Below are 23,359 nucleotides of genomic sequence, written 5' to 3'. Positions count from 1 at the left end.
AACAATATTGGCAGGCCAGGCATATAGCCAATATACTGTGATAATATATTAGACCTACTGCACAAATCTCATTCCTACAGAACTGTTTTTATTCTGTTAATGTTTTTAAAAAATTTAGTCTGAGAGGTAGATCTCGGCATGACTGCAAAAGTGATCTTGACTCAGGAAAAGTTGGTGACCACTGGTGTAGGCTATATTACATTGATTTATTATACTTTTTTAGGTGTACAGTGGCTTGTGAAACTATTCACCCCCCCCCCAAAGTCAATACTTTGTAGAGCCACATTTTGCAGCAATTACAGCTGCAAGTCTCTTGGTGTATGCCTCTATAAGCTTGGCACATCTAGCCACTGGGATTTTTGCCCATTTTTCAAGGCAAAACTGCTCCAACTCCTTCAAGTTGGATGGGTTCCGCTGGTGTACAGCAATCTTTAAGTCATACCACAGATTCTCAATTGGATTGAGGTCTGGCTTTGACTAGGCCATTCCAAGACATTTAAATGTTTCCCCTTAAACCACTCGAGTGTCGCTTTAGCAGTATGCTTAGGGTCATTGTCCTGCTGGAAGGTGAACCTCCGTCCCAGTCTCAAATCTCTGGAAGACTGAAACAGGTTTCCCTCAAGAATATCCCTGTATTTAGTGCCATCCATCATCCTTCAATTCTGACTAGTTTCCCAGTCCCTGCCGATTTAAAAACATCCCCACAGCATGATGCTGCCACCACCATGCTTCACTGTGGGGATGGTGTTCTTGGGGTGATGAGAGGTGTTGGGTTTGCGCCAGACATAGCATTTTCCTTGATGGCCAAAAAGCTTATTTAACTAATTATGTGACTTCTGAAGGTAATTGGTTGCACCATATCTTATTTAGGGGCTTCATAGCAAAGGGGGTGAATAGATATGCACGCACAACTTTTCCGTTATTTATGTTTTATAATTTTTTGAAACAAGTGATTTTTTTCATTTCACTTCACCAATTTGGACTATTTTGTGTATGTCCATTTTTCGAAAGAAAAGCAATTTTTTTGTCCATTAAAATTGATTTGAAATACAGTGTAGACATTGTTAATGTTGTAAATGGCTATTGTAGCTGGAAATGACTGATTTTTAATGGAATATCTACATAGGCGTACAGAGGATCATTATCAGCAACCATCAGTCCTGTGTTCCAATGGCACATTCTGTTTGCTAATCCAAGTTAATCATTTTAAAAGGCTAATTGATCATTAGAAAACCCTTTTGCAATTAATTACGTTAGAAGCAATAAAACTGGCCTTCTTGAGACTAGTTGAGTATCTGGAGCATCAGCAATTGTGGGTTCAATTACAGGCTCAAAATGGCCAGAAACAAAGAACTTTCTTTTGAAACTCGTCAGTCTATAATTGTTCTGAGAAATGAAGGATATTCCATGCGAGAAATTACCAAGAAACTGAAGATCTCGTACAACACTGTGTACTACTCCCTTCACAGAACAGCGCAAACTGGCTCTAACCAGAATAGAAAAAGGAGTGGGAGGCCCCGGTGGACAACTGAGCAAGAGGACAAATACATTAGAGTGTCTAGTTTGAGAAACAGACGCCTCACAGGTCCTCAACTTGCAGCTTCATTAAATAGTACCCGCAAAACGCCAGTCTCAACGTCAACAGTGAAGAGGTGACTCCGGGATGCTGACCTTCTAGGCAGAGTTGCAAAGAAAAAGCCATATCTCAGACTGGCCAATAAAAATAAAAGATTAAGATGGGCAAAAGAACACTGGACAGAGGAAGATTTGAAAAAAGTGTTATGGACAGACGAATTGAAGTTTGAGGTGTTTGGATCACAAAGAAAAACATTTGTGAGATGCAGACCAAATGAAAAGATGCTGGAGGAGTGCTTGATGCCATCTGTCAAGCATGGTGGAGGCAATGTGATGGTCTGGGGGTGCTTTGGTGGTGGTAAAGTGTGAGATTTGTACAGGGTAAAAGGGATCTTGAAGAAGGAAGGCTATCACTCCATTTTGCAACGCCATGCCTTACCCTGTGGACGGCACTTGATTGGAGCCAATTTCCTCCTACAACAGGACAATGACCCAAAGCACAACTCCAAACTATGCAATAACTATTTAGGGAAGAAGCAGTCAGCTGGTATATTGTCTATAATGGAGTGGCCAGCACAGTTACCGGATCACAACCCTATTGAGCTGTTGTGGGAGCAGCTTGACCGTATGGTACGTAAGAAGTGCCCATCAAGCCAATCCAACTTGTGGGAGGTGCTTCAGGAAGAATGGGGTGAAATCTCTTCAGATTACCTCAACAAATTGACAACTAGAATGCCAAAGGCCTGCAAGGCTGTAATGTCAATGACTACATTTCCTATTCATTTTGCTATATTTCCTATAGGCCTCCTTGCTCGCACACACTTTTTCAGTTCTGCCCACACATTTTCTATTGGATTGAGGTCAGGGCTTTGTGATGGCCACTCCAATACCTTGACTTTATTGTCCTTAAGCCATTTTGCCACAACTTTGGAAGTATGCTTGGGGTCATTGTCCATTTGGAAGACCCATTTGCGACCAAGCTGTAACTTCCTGACTGATGTCTTGAGATGTTTATTGATTTTCACTTTTCGCACCAAAGTACGTTCATCTCTAGGAAACAGAACGTGTCTCCTTCCTGAGCGGTATGATGGCTGCGTGGTCCCATGGTGTTTATACTTGTGTACTATTGTTTGTACAGATGAACGTGGTACCTTCAGGCATTTGGAAATTGCTCCCAAGGATGAACCAGACTTGTGGAGGTCTACAATTCCTTTTCTGAGGTCTTTGCTGATTTGTTTTGATTTTCCCATGATGTCAAGCAAAGAGGCACTGAGTTTGAAGGTAGGCCTTGAAATACATCCACAGGTACACCTCCAATTGACTCAAATGATGTCAATTAGCCTATCAGAAGCTTCTAAAGCCATGACATCATTTTCTGGAATTTTCCAAGCTGTTTAAAGACACAGTTAACTTAATGTATGTAAACTTCTGACCCACTGGAATTGTGATACAGTGAATTATAAGTGAAATAATCTGGCTGTAAACAATTGTTGGAAAAATGACTTGTGTCATGCACAAAGTAGATGTCCTAACCGACTTGCCAAAACTATAGTTTGTTAACAAGACATTTGTGGAGTGGTTGAAAAACGAGTTTTAATGACTCCAATCTAAGTGTATATAAAATTCCGACTTCAACTGTATGTTTTCATGGAAAACAAGGACATTTCTAAGTGACCCCAAACTTCTGAATGGTAGTGTATATATATATCTTTTACCCTTAATAATCTTGTTTGTTCAGCTAAATAAACCAGGATGAAAAACACTCAGATTGGCAGTTGAACAGTGTAAATAGGTTAAAAAAACCCACTATAAATAGTTCAATATAACAATGTTTTATTCATTTTCACTTTGAAAGGAAATAATTACAGTTCGTCAATAACTGCATATTTATATATAAAGTGGCAAGACCATTTAGATGAGGAATGTTGATAGGTTAATTTATAGGTGACCATATTTAATATATTGTACACAACATAATCTCATACTTATCTGTACATGTACCTCTGTCAAACAGCAGGCTCTCAAATGACAAGTAGCTATTTAATATGTTCATTTAAAACTGGGAAAGTTTGAGTACCTGCAAGAGTGCAAGACTTTAAAGCTGTGAGAAGATTTACAGATGTAGTGTCAGAACTAATGGCCCTACTGTACAAAACAATAATAAACAATACAGACGTCCTAATATTGATGCAGTTACACTGGGGCACCAACAGCGGTCAGTGTCTCTCCCATCTGGCAATATGATAAAAGTTATAAAGCCTTCAGCAAAGTCATCAATAGCAATATTTGCCATTGATGTGTCCTCATCAACCCCTCCTTCAGGAAGAGTCCTGTCAGGTTTCAGAAGTTCTTCCATGGACCAGCCACCATCAGACACAGATGAGGGCCTCCACCTTCCACTTCTGACACCAATGTTCAGCAACATTTGACTCCAGCATGTCTCAAACTGTAGGTTCCACACGGAAGAGCTCAGACATCCAACTGTTGTTTTAACAGTTCCAGCCCTTTAGATGTGGGAGCTAAATACCCAATACTATATACTCAATACACCAATACTGTATCAGTGACATCTTATAGTACATGTACCGTCTATGTATGAAAAAAATAAATACAAATGTATGCACTCACTAACTGCTAAATGACTAAAATGTAAAAAAAACAAAAAAATTATGTGTTGGCAAGAAAGGGGTGAGCTGCCACATAATAGTGTTTTGTCAATTTCTTTCACAGGAGCATCAGATCTCAAGGACTGAAGGATACACTATTTTGTCTAGTAATAGTGTTTCTCCACTTTCGTATCACAACATTGTATTGTGCAACATGATACCTATGGGTTTCTGATATGGGCTACAGTATCTGAATGTATAGGCCTAAGGTGCTCTCTTGCTTTTTTGCACACAATGGAGTTAAACACCAAGAGCCTCACTTCGGTCTCATCTCATCAAACTATCAGCACAGACTCAGTTTGAAATGGAAGAGTTGTTGGAATGAGGAGAGTTTCACAGTACTGTACAATAAGTACTACAACTGGCGAACAATAGAGAGCACACTTGGCTCATTTAGGCAGGGATAAATACAATGCAAAGCAGTCCATGGTACCCCTACCCCTGCTAAACAAAGACGTTATGCCTTCTCTCAGTAGGATAGAGAGCCTTATTACCCGGTGTCTCATTTCATCCACAGTGGGAGGTGGGGGATAACAGGCCTCAGTTTGGGCCTAGGTACTCTGTGTTCTCTGTGGCTGGGATGTGTCCGTTAGCATGGGTCTTGACGGAAGGGGTGAAGTCCTGCTGGTAGTCTGGGTTATCTATACTGTTCTGGGGTTGGTATTTCTGGACGCAGTGGAGACTGCTATTGGAAGTGGGGTAGAGGCCATTGGAGCTCGGGGAGGGGAGACCATTGAACATGGGGAAAAGGCTGTTAGCAGTGGGGGTGAGGCCATTGGAGGTGATGGGGGAGATGCCATTGGAGGTGGTTGGGGAGAGGAGGGAGGGCTGGAGGGTGTTTAGGTACTCAGGCCCCACTGCCCCGTTCTTATAGAAGTTCAGGTACTCTGTCTCTGTGTCGTCTGAGGAGATGGTGGGGAGGAGGGTGCGAGGGGGACCGGGGTGCTGGTATACAGGGTTCATCATGTCCGACATTCCATTCTGGTTCATGTAGTCTGTTGAAGCGAAATAACAGAAATGAGTTACTACAGCAGGAAAACAACCACTCTGTGTACTAAGTGAAGACATTTTATTAAATGTTCAATTGTAGGTTTCTAAACAATGACAGAGACGCGCTACGTGGCATATGACCTACAGCCATTGCCCAGCAGAGGTCCTTCTTCCTTTGAAAATAAAACTGTTTCTGGTAAGAAAACTTCACAATGTATCACTATTTCTTAGGAAGTGAGACATGTTCTCAGGTTAAGACCCTTTGGGCGGTCAAGGAGCATACTTGCCTGGAGCTGGCTGGAAGGCTTGGTCCAATAACCTGTCTGTGGGATCAGCAATGTACCGGAGAACCATGCTTCCTTCTCTGACAGGGAACCCATTCTAGGTAGAATAAAATCGTTGTTAGTCCAAAGCCACACCTTAACTGCAAAGTATCATATGAGTTAGAGATGAGAGTTGTTTCATATTGTGAAAGACTGTCAATGCTACAAAGTTTCCTTTTCAATACACCTCAATGTGCATTTGTGATGTTGACTGTTACAAAAAAAAAATATGTGTGTCTCTCTTACCCCATTTCTGCTGTGGCACATTCCAAAGCTACTGTTCAATGTGCTGTTCTGGCTCTGAAACACAGATTTATACCCAGGTCAAAAATTACATTCCAACACATCTGGTAAAATACCACAAAAACATAAATAAATATCCACATTTCTGTAGGCCTACTTCTACTAAGTTCTTGTTAGTTCTTTACAGTAATGTTTAGAAAGGTCAAAACCTTTTAATTTCATAAATGCGTATGAAGAAGGTAAAATAAAAGCAACCACAATTAATAAAAAGAGTGACAAAACAGCTCATCCAAATGTAATTATTTTCGACAGGCTGAATAAGAGGAAATGAAAAGAAGTGAAGCAGGGGACCATCTGCCAAAGACTCCAGTCCAAGCCCATAAAAGGCTGTATATTGTACCAAACGCTGGTATTATATAAGCAGGTCCCTCAACTTGTATTCTGGCAGAAAGATATTGAAGAAGTAGTGCTGCCTGCCTGCAAAGGTAATTGAAAGCTTATGGAGTAAGCAGCCGGCTTTCAGTGGCAGGCATACAGCCCAGATAGCCAACACTGGCCTCTTGGAGGAGAGGAGAGGAGAGGAGAGGAGAGGATTTCTCCTCATCTCAAATGCTATCAATCAAGGGGCATATGTGAGAAAGCGGGGGTGAGGGAGTAGTGGGGGAGTCGGGGGTCAGAAAAAGGACAGGGGAAGAAGAGTCCCCCTGATGACAATTTAATAGGAACAGGAAGTGGGCGATTGAGGCCTGTCTTGTTCAAGCCAGGTATGACACGGTATAAACGCCCACGTAAATTAAATTTACTCTGTTTCCAAGATTCAATTTCACTACGATTGCAAAAGGGGCTAACTAAGAACTTGAACAGGGATACGTACTATCAACATGACCTCATTTCATCTTGTTAAATACAGGATAAATAAATAAAGACATTGTTCTAGCCTTTGCGGAAACAATTGACCACAAGGTTGTTAGTTCTAATCCAAGGTGTAGTAGGGAAACCTAAATTGCCTCCAGTAGTCTAAATTGCCCAATAAACGTCAATTTCCACCCTGCCAAAATGTGAACTCGGTAGAGGTGGATACCAAAATTCTGCAGACCCCTTCTTTGTAGAACAACAGAAAAGAGCTGTGAGCATAAAAAGTTCGATGGAATTCCTTTTCTTTGATTCACTGCAATGATGCATTTAATCCAGTTTCTTTAATAGACTAAAAAACCTATTCTCTGTGTTAGAAATGAGTGCAGAGGCAGAGAGCCAGTGGCTGGTGGATGGTGGATGCAGATTAAGCCTTCTCCTGGACTAATCCCCATTGAACATGCTTTTTAGTATAGGAGTAGACTATGTCTGAGAAACAGTATCTCTCTATCAATTTAAGCCTCGTCCCCAGGCTCAAATTGCTGGTGCATAGAGCATGGTAACACTGTGCAACTTGAAAGGGGTGTGGTGAAAATCAAGGCGGGTGAGGGAGCGAGTCTGCTACAGCTGTATTAGATGGGACTTTGAAAAATGGCGAAAATCGTCAATCAAAATAAATGTTCTATCACATTGACCATATCATTTTTGGGAAGCCCAATTGATTCTGAGTTCGGGCATAAAAAGTTTATATGTGAAAACTATTTATAAAATGTGTATTTTCAGATTTTCCAAACTCACTTAAACCTTGTTTAAATCACTTCTGCTGCTCACGCTTTGAAGTCCACAATGTAGGGGGAGGTTCTAAAGGCTATGCTAGATGGTGATTGAATGAGAGATCAGCCAATTAAAACCAGCGGTTGTTTCATCCGCTCCTGCCATAGACTTCCAGTCAAGTCCCGTTCTGAGGCACTGTGAAACCAGACGGTTCGACAGAGAGCCGGCTAGTGGACGAGATGACAAAGCAGTAGATTATGGCTAGCCTAGTGGATGTGTTATTGTACCATAGAGTGTAGGAGCTGGGTACGCGAGGTACTGTGGCTGGAGAAGAAGCTGTGCTGAGGTACCAGGTACTCGTCTGCGTCCACAGCGTCCTCTATGTCCTCTCCACTGATTAGGCTCTGGTAGAACCTGGTGTCTGTGGGGCTTGGGAGGTGCATTCGGTCATCACCCTGGAAGAGACACACACATACATCTCACCATCAGTACCCAAAGACCAGTCAGAAAGAATTACAGAGTAGGTCGTGTTTGTTCACTAACCTTACAGTGGCTGAGTGAGTTTAATAGGCTTGTGTTGTCTGTGACTCCACAGTAATTCATGACAATGAGTTACAATGCTTACCTGGATGACAAGATAACGTGGGGGATCCCGCGCCATCTTGGAAAACTCAGCTATAAGATCTCGGAAACGAGGCCTGCTGTCTGCATCGATCATCCAACATTTGACCATGATCATGTAGACGTCTATGGTACAGATGGGAGGCTGGGGCAGCCGCTCCCCTTTCTCCAGCACCCCTGCTATCTCATTGGCTGGGATGCCGTCATAGGGCTTGGTCCCAAATGTCATCAGCTCCCACACGGTCACACCTAAACAGAGGTACAGTGAAATAGATAAGAGTCACAATCAATGGCATAATCTCAGTTAAAAACTTTAATTACTGTCACAATGAATTACACAGGTGGGAATTGGCCTGTTTGGATAAGGCTAAATTGAAATGTTTCTTACAGAAGAAATATGAAAATGCATAACCATGGTAGCAATTGAAAGGGAACAGTTTGGAGATTCTGGGAAAATGATTAGACCAAATGTGAGGACACAACAGTTCACCTGAAACAAGACTGAATCCAAACATGACACTGTTGATTTTATGTGCATTTTACATTTACTGTACTTTTCGCTGCATTTGTTGATAATGAAATCTGAAAATACTGTGAATACATTCAGTAACATGATAAAAATCTTCCTGGAAATGTGGGGTAGGTGTAACATAAGACAAATATGACATGGGTTTGAGTGAGAGGACTAACTGGTGGCCATAGTTCCTAAGGAATTTCAATGTACTTTTATGACTCAAAGAAGTCTTCAACTATAAAGTGCATTTTTGAGCTCTCCTAGCTGTGCCGTTGAGGAACTAGAGAAAGCACACGTGTAGTTGTTTGGGTTGGACCACAACCCTGCATCCCCGCCATCACACAAATACTGTAGTTGTTTACGCAATCCAAAAACAGTCCATTCTAAATAGCAATCTGGATCAGGTGGGCATCATTTGAAAGCCTGTTCTATTGCCAACATGACTAGCTAAGTTATAAAATACGATCTTACAGTGTTAGGCTTTCACAATGCAATTCAGGGAAACTGATTCTAATTTTGGTGTGCATAGAAAGGGGTCATGAGTGCATTCAGGTGCGTGCTGCAGTGAATTTTCTTCACAATAGACAAACATAGGCTCATTCTGTTCAGAACAACCCCAGGGTATGACGCCACGTCATCTTGTATCTGTACATCAGACATAGTGATCATAAACATTGACACTGTATATAACATGAGTTTTATGATATGGAAATGTGAAGTGCACATTTGGACTAATGGTGTTTGACTTGCTTGTATGACATCAAAGCGGTATTTATTATAATCCTCAACGTATCATCTTTCAAAATAAATAGAGTCCTAATTTCCCTCACTCAGACAACAAAACATTTGCAAAAGTTGCCCAGTTAGCGGGAGGAATGGGGGCAACTTCATGTCGCGTGTGGTGCTCAAGTTCAGAACGGCTGTCAGTCAAAACCCATACAGCGCTGTGAAGCACAGAGCCTGAGCTCTGACGTCATGTATAGCATGTTACTGTACAGGCACTGCGTTCCAATTTATGTGTTTATCAGTGCCCAAATCTGCCATTTTCAACCTGTATACGGGTACGAGTGGAGGGCTACTTATAGTGGCATAGGCACAATCTCAGTTAAAGTTAAATAACTAGGGAAGATGACTTTGTTTTCATTCCAGAAAAGCTGATAGGCAGATACCGACAATGTCAAGTTACTTTCTAAAACACTGCAGAGTCAACATCAGGATGTGTCCTTAAGAGTGGGAGTTGGCAGGTTCCATTGGTGTTGGATCAGTTTGAAAGGGAAGAGGAGGACGAGGAAAAGGAGAGGAGGATGGAAAGAGAGGAGGAGGAGGAGGAGGAGGAGGGCTGGCGGGTGGTGCTGCCAGGGCCTGCTGATGTCTTTGCCTTGTAAAGCAGAAGACACAACTTCAGAGGACAGGATCTGGAGACCTGCCCACAGAGCGGAAATGTGTGTGTGTGTGCGTGCATGCTTCCAAACTGTGTGTGTCCAAACCAGGGGTAATGTGTGTTAGGGACATTGGTTTGAGGTTGAGGTTTCAACATTCTAAGACATCGGACCTCCAGGACCTGCTGGTGTAAAGTTAGTTCACCGATACCAGATACCCATTTCTCTAATCTCCCAGATGCTCAAAAAACCCAATACTCCTACCTGGACCTGATTTTAACAGTTCTGATTAAGTACAAGATCCAGAAACGATATTTATGTATCTGGAGTTACACAAGCATTGTGGTTAATTCCGGCACAGTTCAGCATTGACATGTATTGCTGTACATACAGTATTCATATATGTATGTTAAAGAGATTAGTGCATTAATCCTATTAAATAGTGTGCATATGTGGGTTCCTGACCATAGCTCCAAACATCACTCTGATGTGTGTATTTCCGGTGGAGGATGGACTCCAGTGCCATCCATTTGATTGGTACCTGCAGAGAGAGGGCTCATGAGTTAGGGTTCACAAGACCAAACTGAGGTAGTTCTTCCAGATGGCTAATACAACATTAGGTATGTAGGTAAAGCATCTGTGTTATCAATAGACTATTTTAGGTTGGGTTGGAAATAGTAACAACATAAATCACCATCAAACAGAACAATTAAAAAGGGGATCATAACATGACATTTACTTTACAAAAAATGTGTTCCTTGTGTTACATTACTTCACAGGAATTCAATTAAATTCAAATCAAACTTTGAGGAGCAGACCTTTCCTCCGTCAGCGTGGTACTCCTTCTCGTCAGCGTTGAGGAGTTTGGCCAGGCCAAAGTCCGTGATCTTGACGTGCTGAGGGGTCTTTACCAGGACGTTCCTTGCTGCCAGGTCACGATGCACCAGGTGACGCTCCTCCAGGTAGCTCATCCCCTGGGGTCAACCACAGGTCAAAGGTCAAATGAGGTGGTAGAAGTGAATGAGTGAGTCTAAGGCCATACATGGGCCCTATTTGAAGCATTCTAACAGTATTCAAACAGAGCCATTGGGCTACAGCACTTTTTAGTGCTTGTATTGTTTTAAACAGGTCAACAAGATGTCAAGTGAGCGGTGAACTGTAGGGGTCTATAGGAGTGTATGGCCATTCCGAACTTTCCACTGACTCACTGTTTGATTAAGCTTTAATACACTACACTGTGACTCATGGGTAGTCAAAGGGCCAGCGTTTTGGTCAAGTCCCATGGCTAGGAAAAACACAGGGCCTTATAGTCTGGGTGCCACGTTCCAGTTTCGCCATTTATGCTTAACCTCCACATGATCGTTGTGTGACAAGACAGCAACAAGGTTTCTAAATCAAACACAGACTGACACCAAATCTGTATAATTATGCTGTAGAGCATGACAGACGACTTCAGGACAGGAAGTGCACCCAGCATTTTGTGGTTTGAAATTCCAAATGTAGCCGTAACAGGAGTAAAAGGAGAATACCGATTTTCACAAACACACTTTTCTTTTGGTTAGTTGGAAAAATAACAGCGTCTTGGAAATTCCCTACATTGAATAAACACAGATTGTCCGGTCGTTTAAATGCACCTTAGTCTTACCTTGGCGATCTGCACACACCAGTTAAGGAGGTACTGGGATCCGATGTTGTCCTTGTTCTCCTTGACGTAGTCCAGCAGACAGCCGTAGGGCATGAGCTGGGTGACTAGCTGGACTGTGGAGGTCAGGCAGATGCCCAGCAGACGACACACATGGGGGTTGTCCACACTGGCCATCACATAGGCCTCCTACAGTCAGTTAGATATAGTACCAACATTTACTCCAGGGCGGTACAGTACAGTATACAGCATTTAGGGCTAGGGATGGTGGCATCATTCTAGTGTGCATTCATAAAACTCAATAATGATATCTAAAGTTGAACCATTTCAACAACTGACAGCTTGAAGAAAATGTCCGCTTATGAGCCAGATATGTAAACGTGTAAGACATTTTCTTTAAGAAAGTTCTTGACCTCATGATGAGATGTCAAGAGAAACATCACTGCAAAACCTCAGCTGTCCATGCACTCTAAATCCTGAAACTGAATAATCACAGGACTGTGCCACACCTGGGCTCAAATCATATTTGATATCTTTCAAATACTTAAGAGCGTTTGATTGAGCCTGCCTGAAGTGCTAGATGGGTGGGGCATGAAGTTGGACTATTCTATTGGTTCCATTGCGCCAGGAAAGCTCAATCAAGTGCAGCCAGCCAGCCAGCCAAAGTATTTCCAATACTATATGAACCCAGGTCTGGACTGTGTTTTTTAAACTGCGGTTACTGGAAGAGATTTTTGATTTAATTCCAGGAATCCTTAACCTTGAATTAGTATCCTCCTCCCACGCCCCAACCCTGGTCCAAACCTTCTCAATTAGTTAATCTCATTTCCTACGCTCCCACTGAGAGGTCGACTTCTACAGACCAGACTCCTTTTCCCATTTTCTAACTAAATGTTGTCATTATTTCAGCTTCTTCCCAAATTGAAGAGCATGTGCTTGGAATTAGACTTTTAGAGGAAACATGACACCTAAATTGTCCAGTGACATGCAATAGTGGTTGTATAGGCTACTCAATAATATATTATGCCACTAAATTAGGTCAAAATACTCATTTGTCAACAAATGTTTCGTTTGAAAGTGCATGTACAGTGTGGTATGGATAACCATCAATGAATGTAAGATACCATACTGTACCTAATAGCACTAACTTAGATTCTACTGTAAATTAGATATAGAATGTCTTTACATTTGGAAGATACCAGTTCTAACTCCTATGAACAAACATCTTTGAGCAGGGATGCCAATCCTCGTCCTGGAGGACCGAAACATTTCTGGATTTTGTTTCTACCTGGTAGCTAATTGCACTCACCTGGTGTCCCTGGTCTGAATTAGTCCCTGATTAGAAGGAGAGGATAAAACCATGTGTTTCATTCCTCCAGGACCAGGATTGGGCAGCACTGTCTTAGAGTGAAGTGATATAGAGGGATATAACTCACGTCCAATATCTCCCGGTTGGCTTTAGGTGATGTGGCCTCTCTTAAAACCTTAATGGCCACAGGAATCTTCACATCCTCTCCTTCAGGGACCCACAGACCCTGCACGACACACACACACACAAAGTACAGAGGTTTTCATGGTCATGTCAAGAGGTCAGGAAAAATGTCAGGCACTAAATAATCATAAGAAAACTGTGTGTACTTGAATAATTTCTTAAAGGTTTGGTTCGTTACAGTGGAATGTGGGAATGGTAAAATAACTGATAGTAAGTGTGGATTGGATTATGATGCATGATGTGGTACGTTAAATATGTGGCTGTTAATTGCAAAATTGACAACAGATGTAGATGTGGTTAAAGGGTGTTGGTTTATATGCAGTCTTAACACACATTCCCATAAGCTCCTTTACTACAATACTACAGTACAATCCAAGACACTGGAGTTTTCTGAATGAAATCTAGAAAAAGTAACGTTTGTATTTACCTTGTAAACAGTGCCGAAGGCCCCTGATCCCAACACTTTGATCTTCTTAAACTCTGTCTCTTTAAGAATGCGGAGCAGAGCCTGGTTGGGTGCCTCACCACTGGGGGTCAATGGTTCAACTAACTGTAGAATAGCAATAGATGCGGATAAGGATTGTTCACCTTCTGTTCACTTTGATGCACTATCAATGATGACTGAATTCCATCCATAGAAAGCCCTTAAAGCTCAGTGGTTCAGTGTCTGCCTCTCACCTCTCTCTCTTGGAGTAGTCTTCGCAGGGTCCTCTTCCTCTTGATGTGGCGTCGCCGTAGCAACACGAAGACAGACAGGCCCATGATGAGGAAGGCAAGCAGCCCACCCACCACACCAGCCGCGATCACTGATAGGCCAGAGTTACTGCATGGGAGACAGATGGTAACCAATCAATGCAGAGAAAAGACGACATAAACATTATAAATGTTCATTAGCTTAGTAAACTTAGTGTTTCTAAGTTTAAATACAATTTGAACAGTACTGTTTGAAGTTACTGTTCATGATTAGAGTCAATTGCTTACCCTATAGTCTGACAGCCTTTCAGACCAGGACCGGTACATCTGTAATCATATAAGCACATATGAGCATGTGTCCATTCTAACACCTCGGCTGAATGACTTTTTATACATTTTTTACTGAGACATTTCTTTTTTTTATTAAAATGGGATGCATGTGTCTGTATTTGTGTATTACTGTATTTATGTGGTTGTGACAGATTCCTTGACTTACCCCTGGGTACAGTTCTGATGGCACAGCTGGCACACCTTCATCTTATCTGCATATTTCCAGATGAAGGTGTTCTTGCCCCCTGCCACCCCTGGCACCCCTCTAGGGCACCCCAGGACACAGTTGTTGCCATCTTTGAAGTTAGCACACTGGGTACACTGCTCGTGGCCCTGAAAGAGAGAGAAGAGGATTGCAAGACATTGTATTACATACACATCTAAAGAAACATTCTAAGGAAACAGGCCAACTGTGCGGAGACATAACATATTTAACAGACACAACTATTGTATAATAACAGCATGCTAGAGAAATACATTGTACCTATTGTGCTGGGACATGGCATGGAGAGAGACACATACTGCTTCATAGTATATTTAAGCAATAAGGCCTGAGGGGGTGTGGTAGGGAAAGGAGGATACCTAGCCAGTTGTACAACTGAATGGATTCAACTGAAATGTGTCTTCCGCATTTAACCCAACCCCTCTGAATCAGAGAGGTGCGGGGGGCTGCCTTAATCGAAATCCAAGTCATCGGCTCCCGGGGAACAGTGGGTTAACTGCCTTGCTCAGGGGCAGAACGACAGATGTTTACCTTGTCAGCTCGGGGATTCAATCCAGCAACCTTTCGGTTACTGGCCCAACGCTCCTACCCGCCAGGCTACCTGCCGCCCCTATATGGCCAATATACCACTGCTAAGGGCTGTTCTTATGCATGACGCAACGCGGAGTCACCAGCCGTACACTATATATACAAAGGTATGTGGACACCCCTTCAAATTAGTGGATTCGGCTATTTCAGCCACACCCGTTGCTGACAGGTCTATAAAATCGAGCACACAGCCATGCAATCTCTATAGATTACTTACTGAAGAGCTCAGTGACTTTCAACGTGGCACCATCATAGGATGCCACCTTTCCTACAAGTTAGTTCGTCAAATTTCTGCCCTGCTAGAGCTGCCCCGGTCAACTGTAAGTGCTGTTATTTTGAAGTGGAAACGTCTAGGAGCAACAACGGCTCAGCCGTGAAGTGGTAGGCTACACAAGCTCATAGAACGGGACCACCGAGTGCTTAAGCGCGTAAAAATCGTCTGTCCTCGGTTGCAACACTCACTACAGAGTTCCAAACTGCCTCTTGAATCAACGTCAGCACAAGAACTGTTCGTTGGGAGCTTCATGAAATGGGTTTCCATGGCCGAGCAGCCACACACAAGCCTAAGATCACCATGCGCAATGTCAAGCGTCAGCTGGAGTGGTGTAAAGCTCGCCGCCATTGGACTGTGGAGTAGTGTTCTCTGGAGTGATGAATCACGCTTCACCATCTGGCAGTCCGACGGACGAATCTGGGTTTGGTGGAAGCCAGGAGAATGCTACCTGCCCCAATGCATAGTGCCAACTGTAAAGTTTGGTGGAGGAGGAATAATGGTCTGGGGCTGTTTTTCATGGTTCGGGCTAGGGCCCGTAGTTCCAGTGAAGGGAAATCTTAACGCTACAGCATACAATGACATTTGAGATGATTCTGTGATTCAATCAATCAATCAATCAATCAATTTTATTTTATATAGCCCTTCTTACATCAGCTAATATCTCGAAGTGCTGTACAGAAACCCAGCCTAAAACCCCAAACAGCTAGTAATGCAGGTGTAGAAGCACGGTGGCTAGGAAAACTCCCTAGAAAGGCAAAAACCTAGGAAGAAACCTAGAGAGGAACCAGGCTATGAGGGGTGGCCAGTCCTCTTCTGGCTGTGCCGGTGGAGGTTATAACAGAACCATGCCAAGATGTTCAAAATGTTCATAAGTGACAAGCATGGTCAAATAATAATCAGGAATAAATCTCAGTTGGCTCTTCATAGCCGATCATTAGAGTTTTAAAACAGCAGGTCTGGGACAGGTAGGGGGTTCCATAACCGAAGGCAGAACAGTTTAAACTGGAATAGCAGCAAGGCCAGGCGGACTGGGGACAGCAAGGAGTCACCACGGCCGGTAGTCCGACAATATGGTCCTAGGGCTCAGGTCTCTCAGTTGGCTTTTCATAGCCGATCATTTAGAGTTGAAAACAGCAGGTCTGGGACAGGTAGGGGGTTTCGTAGCCGCAGGCAGAACAGTTGAAACTGGAATAGCAGCAAGGCCAGGCGGACTGGGGACAGCAAGGTGTCATCATGCCCGGTAGTCCTGACGTATGGTCCTAGGGGCTCAGGTTCTCAGAGAGAAAGAGAGCAGGAGAGAATTGAGAGAGAGCATACTTAAATTCACACAGGACACTGGATAAGACAGGAGAAGTACTCCGGGTATAACCAAACTAACCCCAGCCCCCGACACACCAAACTACTGCAGCATAAATACTGGAGGCTGAGACAAGAGCGGTCCGGAGACACTGTGGCCCCATCCGAAGAAACCCCGGACAGGGCCAAACAGGAAGGATATAACCCACCCCACTCCGCCAAAGCACAGCCCCGCACCACTAGAGGGATATCCCCAACCACCAACTTACAATCCTGAGACAAGGCCGAGTATAGCCCACAGAGGTCTCCACCACAGCACAAACCAAGGGGGGCGCCAACCCAGACAGGAAGATCACGTCAGTAACTCAACCCACTCAGGTGACGCACCCCTCCCAGGGACGGCATGAAAGAGCACCAGCAAGCCAGTGACTCAGCCCCTGCAACAGGGTTAGAGGCAGAGAACCCCAGTGGAGAGGGGAACCGGCCCGCGCAGAGACAGCAAGGGCTGTTCGTTGCTCCAGCCTTTCCGTTCACCTTCACACTCCTGGGCCAGACTACACTCAATCATATGACCTACTGAAGAGATAAGTCTTCAGTAAAGACTTAAAGGTTGAGGCCGAGGTCGTCTCTCACATGGGTAGAGCAGACTGTTCCATAAAAATGGAGATCTATAGGGAGAAAGCCCTGCCTTCCGCTGTTTGCTTAGAAATTCTAGGGACAATTAGGAGGCCTCGTCTTGTGACCGTAGCGTACGTATTGGTATGTACGGCAGGACCAACTCGGAAAGATAGGTAGGAGCAAGCCCATGTAACGCTTTATAGGTTAACAGTAAAACCTTGAAATCAGCCCTTGCCTTAACAGGAAGCCAGTGTAGGGAAGCTAGCACTGGAGTAATATGATCAAATTTCTTGGTTCTAGTCAGGATTCTAGCAGCCGTATTTAGCACTAACTGAAGTTTATTTAGTGGCTTTATCGGGGTAGCCGGAAAATAGAGCATTGCAGTAGTCTAATCTAGAAGTAACAAATGCATGGATTAATTTTTTCTGCATCATTTTGGACAGAAAATTTCTGATTTTTGCAATGTTTCGTAGATGGAAAAAAAGCTGTCCTTGAAACAGTCTTGATATGTTCGTCAAAAAAAGAGAGATCAGGGTCAAGAGTAACGCCTAGGTCCTTCACAGTTTTATTTGAGACGACTTTACAACCATCAAGATGAATTGTCAGATTTAACAGAAGACCTCTTTGTTTCTTGGGACCTAGCTACAAGCATCTGTTTTGTCCAAGTTTAAAAGTAAAAAGTTTTCAGCCATCCACTTCCTTATGTCTGAAACACAGGCTTCTAGCGAGGGCAATTTTGGGGCTTCACCATGCTTCATTGAAATGTACAGCTGTGTGTCATCCGCATAGCAGTGAAAGTTAACATTATGTTTTTGAATAACATCCCCAAGAGGTAAAATATATAGTGAAAACAATAGTGGTCCTAAAACGGAACCTTGAGGAACACCCGAAAATGTACAGTTGATTTGTCGGAGGACAGACCATTCACAGAGACAAACTGATATCTTTCCGACAGGTAGGATCTAAACCAGGCCAGAACTTGTCCGTGTAGACCAATTTGGGTTTCCAGTCTCTCCAAAAGAATGTGGTGATCGGTGGTGTCAAAGGCAGCACTAAGGTCTAGTAGCACGAGGACAGATGCAGAGCCTCGGTCTGACGCCATTAAAAGGTCATTTACCACCTTCACAAGTGCAGTCTCAGTGCTATGATGGGGTCTAAAACCAGACTGAAGCATTTCGTATACATTGTTTGTCTTCAGAAAGGCAGTGAGTTGCTGCGCAACAGCTTTTTCTAAAATTTTTGAGAGGAATGGAAGATTCGATATGGGGCCGATAGTTTTTTATATTTTCCGGGTCAAGGTTTGGCTTTTTTCAAGAGAGGCTTTATCACTGCCACTTTTAGTGAGTTTGGTACACATCACCGGTGGATAGAGAGCTGTTTATTATGTTCAACATAGGAGGGCCAAGCACAGGAAGCAGCTCCTTCAGCAGTTTAGTAGGAATAGGATCCAGTATGCAGCTTGAAGGTTTAGAGGCCATGATTATTTTCATCATTGTGTCAAGAGATATAGTACTAAAACACTTAAGTGTCTCTCCCGATCCCAGGCCCTCGCGAGAGCGGCAGATCCAGGACAGCTAAGCCCTGGAGGAATACGCAGATTCAAAGAGGAGTCCGAATTTAGGTGCTTTCTAATGGTCATGATCTTTTCCTCAAAGAAGTTCATGAATTTATCACTGCTGAAGTGAAAACCATCCTCTCTTGGGGAATGCTGCTTTTAGTTAGCTTTGCAACAGTCATCAAAGAAATTTTGGATTGTTCTTATTTTCCTCGATTAATTTGGAAAAGTAGGATGATCGAGCAGCAGTGAGGGCTCTTCGGTACTGCACGGTACTGTCTTTCCAAGCTAGTCGGAAGACTTCCAGTTTGGTGTGGCGCCATTTTCGTTCCGAAGCTGTGCTTAAAGCTCTTCGACTGGTATTTTCTGTATACCAGGGAGCTAGTTTCTTATGACAAATGTTCGTTTTTAGGTGCGCAACTGCATCTAGGGTATTGCTAAGGGTTAAATTGAGTTCCTCAGTTAAGTGGTTAACTGATTTTTGTCCTCTGACGTCCTTGGGTAGGCAGAAGGAGTCTGGAAGGGCATCAATGAATTTTTGTGTTGTCTGAGAATTTATAGCCACGATTTTGATGCTCCTTGGTTGGGGTCTGAGCAGATTATTTGTTGCGATTGCAAACGTAATAAAATGGTGGTCCGATAGTCCAGGAGTTTGTGGAAAAACATTAAGATCTACAACATTTATTCCATGGGATAAAACTAGGTCCAGAGTATGACTGTGGCAGTGAGTAGGTCCAGAGACATGTTGGACAAAACCCACTGAGTCGATAATGGCTCCGAAAGATTCCAACTTTGTGGCAACAGTTTGGGGAAGGCCCTTTCCTGTTTAAGCATGACAATGCCCCCGTGCACAAAGCGAGGTCCATACAGAAATGGTTTGTTGAGATCGGTGTGGAAGACCTTGACTGGCCTGTACAGAGCCCTGACCTCAACCCCATCAAACACCTTTGGGAATAATTGGAATGCCGACTCCGAGCCAGGCCTAATCGCCCAACATCAGTGACCGACCTCACTAATGCTCTTGTGGCTGAATGGAAGCAAGTCCCCGCAGCAATGTTCCAACATCTAGTGGAAAGCCTTCCCAGAAGAGTGGAGGCTGTTATAGCAGCAAAGGGGGGCAACTCCATATTAAAACCCATGATTTTGGAATGAGATGTTTCGACAAGCAGGTGTCCACATACTTTTCGATGTATTTTGGCCATATACCACAAACCCCCGAGGTGCCTTATTGCTATTATAAACTGGTTACCAATGTAATTAGATCAGCTTTCAGCCAATCAGCATTCAGGGCTCGAACCACCCAGTTTATAAATACTTAGACATAGAATAAATATAAGAGACACACGTACTGGTCCAGAGCAGGTCTGGGTTCCATTGAGGAGCTGACACTCAGGGTGACACTCCACACACGTCTTATTCACTTCAGTCTCACGTGGCTCCCTGCAAAATGAGGACAAAATGTCAGCATGTAACATATTTCCACTACCCTAGTCCCAGATCTGTTTGTGCTGTCTTGCCAACCTTTATTGTCATTGTCCCATAGGAGTTTCTAAGACAGCATAAACAGATCTGGGACCAGGCTATAATTTCTACTGGTTGAACATTTGATTTCAGGTGGTTCCATTTGCAGATGGTTGCATTGATCCCTTTCCTCATAGCAAGAGTTACATTGTAAGCAAGGTGATGCTCAATATTTGACAGAGGAGACTCCCAAAGTTAAATAGCTATGAGTTAAGTGCTCCCATTCCAGCTGAGAGGACCGTCTTCTCATGAATTGGGTTTATTGCTGCCTTACTGTCTTAAGAACTTCTTACATGTACTCCTGATGGCACGTCTTCTGTCTGATTTTACTATTTAGTTCCATGCAAAACTGCATCTTGCAAAATACCCATGTTCAATTGATAGCTTAAGTTGCCAATAGTTTATCTTTGCCAAGTGTACAAAAAGTACATTTCACGCTTCTTCACTGCTTCAGCTTTGCAGAATCAGGTTACTTTGATTGTATAAATGGGGAACAGAAAGGGGCTCCTCCCTCACCCCTCTAGTAGGTTACAGGAGTCTACACAGCTTCCTGCTCGGCTGTAGTCCTGACAGGCGAAACACATGGTGGGTCCAGGTCCCCAGCAGCCATCTCTGGTACACATTGTGTCACATGTGTTGTTCTGCAGCTCTGCAAACACACATATACAGACACACAGATATCAATACAAAATAATTATTTTAACCCAGATTAATACATAAAGTATATATAGTATTCAAAATATCCTTTTTACTTTTCACACAACCCTGTACAAGCAACAAGCTAGCGTTAATTTCCTAGTTCTCCCACACTTTCATAGTTTTATGGCCACAACAATAGAGATTGGCATGGGCCAATATTAATCTCAGAGCCACATATCCCGATGTAACCTTTAGTAAGCACAGAACATCATGTTATCTCTAATTTATTATGGGCTTGAGTTGTTTATGTGACATTATGGTGTTGACTATTGGTGTTTGTTGCGTCTGTTCTGTTTGTTGGTGTTCCTTTTTGTGTGTTATGTGACCACACATATCAATAAAAATGTTAATCATAAAATAATGACTATGATTTACCGCATGCGGCTGCATCGGCATTGCTCTCCAGCCGGACGGTCTGCGTGTTGGACTTGAACAGCTGCTTCCAGTGGCGTTTCTTGGTGTAGCAGAGGTTGAGGTTCCTGGTGATGACCACGTCTCCATCACTGATCTCCTTCAGCGAGCGAAGACCCAGGTGGGTGATGGTTAACTGGGTTATGGCCAAGCTCACCAGACCACTGAGGAGGGAGAGAGACAAGAGGGAGTGAGAGGGAGAAACTTCATTTAGGAAGTTCAAGGTGGCTATAGGGCTTGACCAGCTCACTACTGCCATTCTATAATAGAGGCTGAGACTGAACAGTGGTCTTACCGTTTGGTCCGTCCTCTAATGATCTCCAGGTTTTCAAAGGGACTGAGGGATGTCATGTTCTCTGGCCAGTTCTGAATCAGCAGGTAGCCTGGATGGGTTTTTTTTTTAATAGAAAAAAATACAATATAAATAAATTTGAAAGTAAAATAATCAACAGCATGGCTCTTTTGATAATGTTTTAGTATAGTTAATAGACTAGTCTGCAAAGCCTCTTACCAGTGATTTCTCTGACAGTCTTAAAAACGTCTAGCTTGGCAGGGTCCATCTTTGGTGCTTTGGTAAATTGGTCCCTGTGAATAGCAATAACTGTGAAATGTAACTGCCATATTCACAAATATAATACATTATATGTGATGTAAAAAACTAGTCAGGTCTTATTCTACAGGCTCGTAGCTCTTATTCTACAGGCTCGTAGCTCTTATTCTACAGGCTCGTAGCTCTTATTCTACAGGCTCTTAGGTCTTATTCTAAAGGCTCGTAGGTCTTATTCTACAGGCTCGTAGGTCTTATTCTACAGGCTCGTAGGTCTTATTCTACAGGCTCATAGGTCTTATTCTAAAGGCTCGTAGGTCTTATTCTACAGGCTCGTAGGTCTTATTCTACAGGCTCGTAGGTCTTATTCTACAGGCTCGTAGCTCTTATTCTACAGGCTCGTAGCTCTTATTCTACAGGCTCATAGGTCTTATTCTACAGGCTCGTAGGTCTTATTCTACAGGCTCGTAGGTCTTATTCTATAGGCTCGTAGGTCTTATTCTATATGTTCTTAGGTCTTATTCTATATGTTCTTAGGTCTTATTCTATATGTTCTTAGGTCTTATTCTATATGTTCTTAGGTCTTATTCTATATGTTCTTAACACTTACCCATGGATAGATGTGTAGATAATGGCAATGTTCCCATTGATTTTGGTGCAGTTTTTGAATGTGTCAATGTTGGTGGCATTAATGGACAGAATATTGGCAAGTTTCCCCATTCCAAGTCCATTGCAAACTGTGAAAATGTGTAACATATTAATAAAAACAAACTTGGCTTCTGATTTCTTCCTCCCCCAGAAAACTAGTGCAGTACAGCAGGGTAAAATACATTTGTATTCAAGAAGTAAAATGAAATTCCAATTCAAGAATCTGAAAATCCTCTATTGGAAATCAAATTGTATTGAACACAACCCTGCAGTGCATCGTTGGGGAATAACACTGTGGGATGAACATTACATGTTACAGAGAGGCACATTCAGGCAGTATCATCATGAACGCTATAATCCCTGCCATGAGGATGTAAAATAACGTTAGGAGTTGTGGCAGTATCAACTCTACCTTTGGGGCACAGTCCATCACACTTCTTGCACTTCCTAACCCCTCCCTCGTCCACTTCGTATGTGTCACCACTGCACGTCCGAACGCACGCTCCATGGTCTGTCACCACATAGTTATCTGAGGGGAAAAAACAGAATATATAACAAACCTATGTAATGCATTGTGTACTGTATAGAACAGGATTGCATGCATGCCAGTGTCTGAGAGCTGATTCTAACAGCCTGGAGAAAGTGGAGGCAGCTGTAGTATTGTCTTTCCTCGTTTATGCAGTTTATGATTAAACTCAGAGACTGGCACAGACTGACTGACTTAGAGCAATACACCAGCCCATAGGCCAGCGTTTCCCAACTCCAGTCCTCGAGTCCCCCCAACAGCACACATTTGTGTTGTAGCCTCGGACAAACTCACCTGATTCTACTTGTCAACTAATCATCAAGTCCTCAATGAGTTGAATGAGGCGAGTTTGTCTGGGG

At 43.1% G+C, this 23,359-nt stretch overlaps 1 protein-coding gene across 1 annotated transcript in view; it reads right to left on the bottom strand.

Annotated features, from left to right (window-relative positions):
• Positions 1-3,391: 3,391 nt before the first annotated feature.
• LOC121581068 (epidermal growth factor receptor) overlaps positions 3,392-23,359 on the bottom strand; it is a 72,510-nt gene continuing 52,542 nt past the window's right edge. Inside the window, exons 8-27 of the mRNA XM_041896436.2 lie at positions 22,887-23,003; positions 22,437-22,563; positions 21,791-21,864; positions 21,575-21,662; positions 21,244-21,443; positions 20,686-20,818; positions 19,998-20,088; positions 14,261-14,427; positions 14,053-14,091; positions 13,750-13,894; positions 13,499-13,621; positions 13,016-13,114; positions 11,583-11,768; positions 10,756-10,911; positions 10,403-10,478; positions 8,049-8,293; positions 7,711-7,878; positions 5,801-5,854; positions 5,519-5,612; positions 3,392-5,236 (exon numbers count right to left, since the gene is read on the bottom strand). Of these exons, the coding sequence (XP_041752370.1) occupies positions 4,782-5,236; positions 5,519-5,612; positions 5,801-5,854; positions 7,711-7,878; positions 8,049-8,293; positions 10,403-10,478; positions 10,756-10,911; positions 11,583-11,768; positions 13,016-13,114; positions 13,499-13,621; positions 13,750-13,894; positions 14,053-14,091; positions 14,261-14,427; positions 19,998-20,088; positions 20,686-20,818; positions 21,244-21,443; positions 21,575-21,662; positions 21,791-21,864; positions 22,437-22,563; positions 22,887-23,003 (2,837 nt within the window). The 3' untranslated portion in view covers positions 3,392-4,781. The remainder of the gene's footprint in view (positions 5,237-5,518; positions 5,613-5,800; positions 5,855-7,710; positions 7,879-8,048; positions 8,294-10,402; positions 10,479-10,755; positions 10,912-11,582; positions 11,769-13,015; positions 13,115-13,498; positions 13,622-13,749; positions 13,895-14,052; positions 14,092-14,260; positions 14,428-19,997; positions 20,089-20,685; positions 20,819-21,243; positions 21,444-21,574; positions 21,663-21,790; positions 21,865-22,436; positions 22,564-22,886; positions 23,004-23,359) is intronic.

This window comes from Coregonus clupeaformis, chromosome 14, assembly GCF_020615455.1.
Source record: "Coregonus clupeaformis isolate EN_2021a chromosome 14, ASM2061545v1, whole genome shotgun sequence".
Classification (NCBI taxonomy): Eukaryota; Metazoa; Chordata; class Actinopteri; order Salmoniformes; family Salmonidae; genus Coregonus; species Coregonus clupeaformis.
This window is presented reverse-complemented; position numbering and strand designations above follow the sequence as displayed.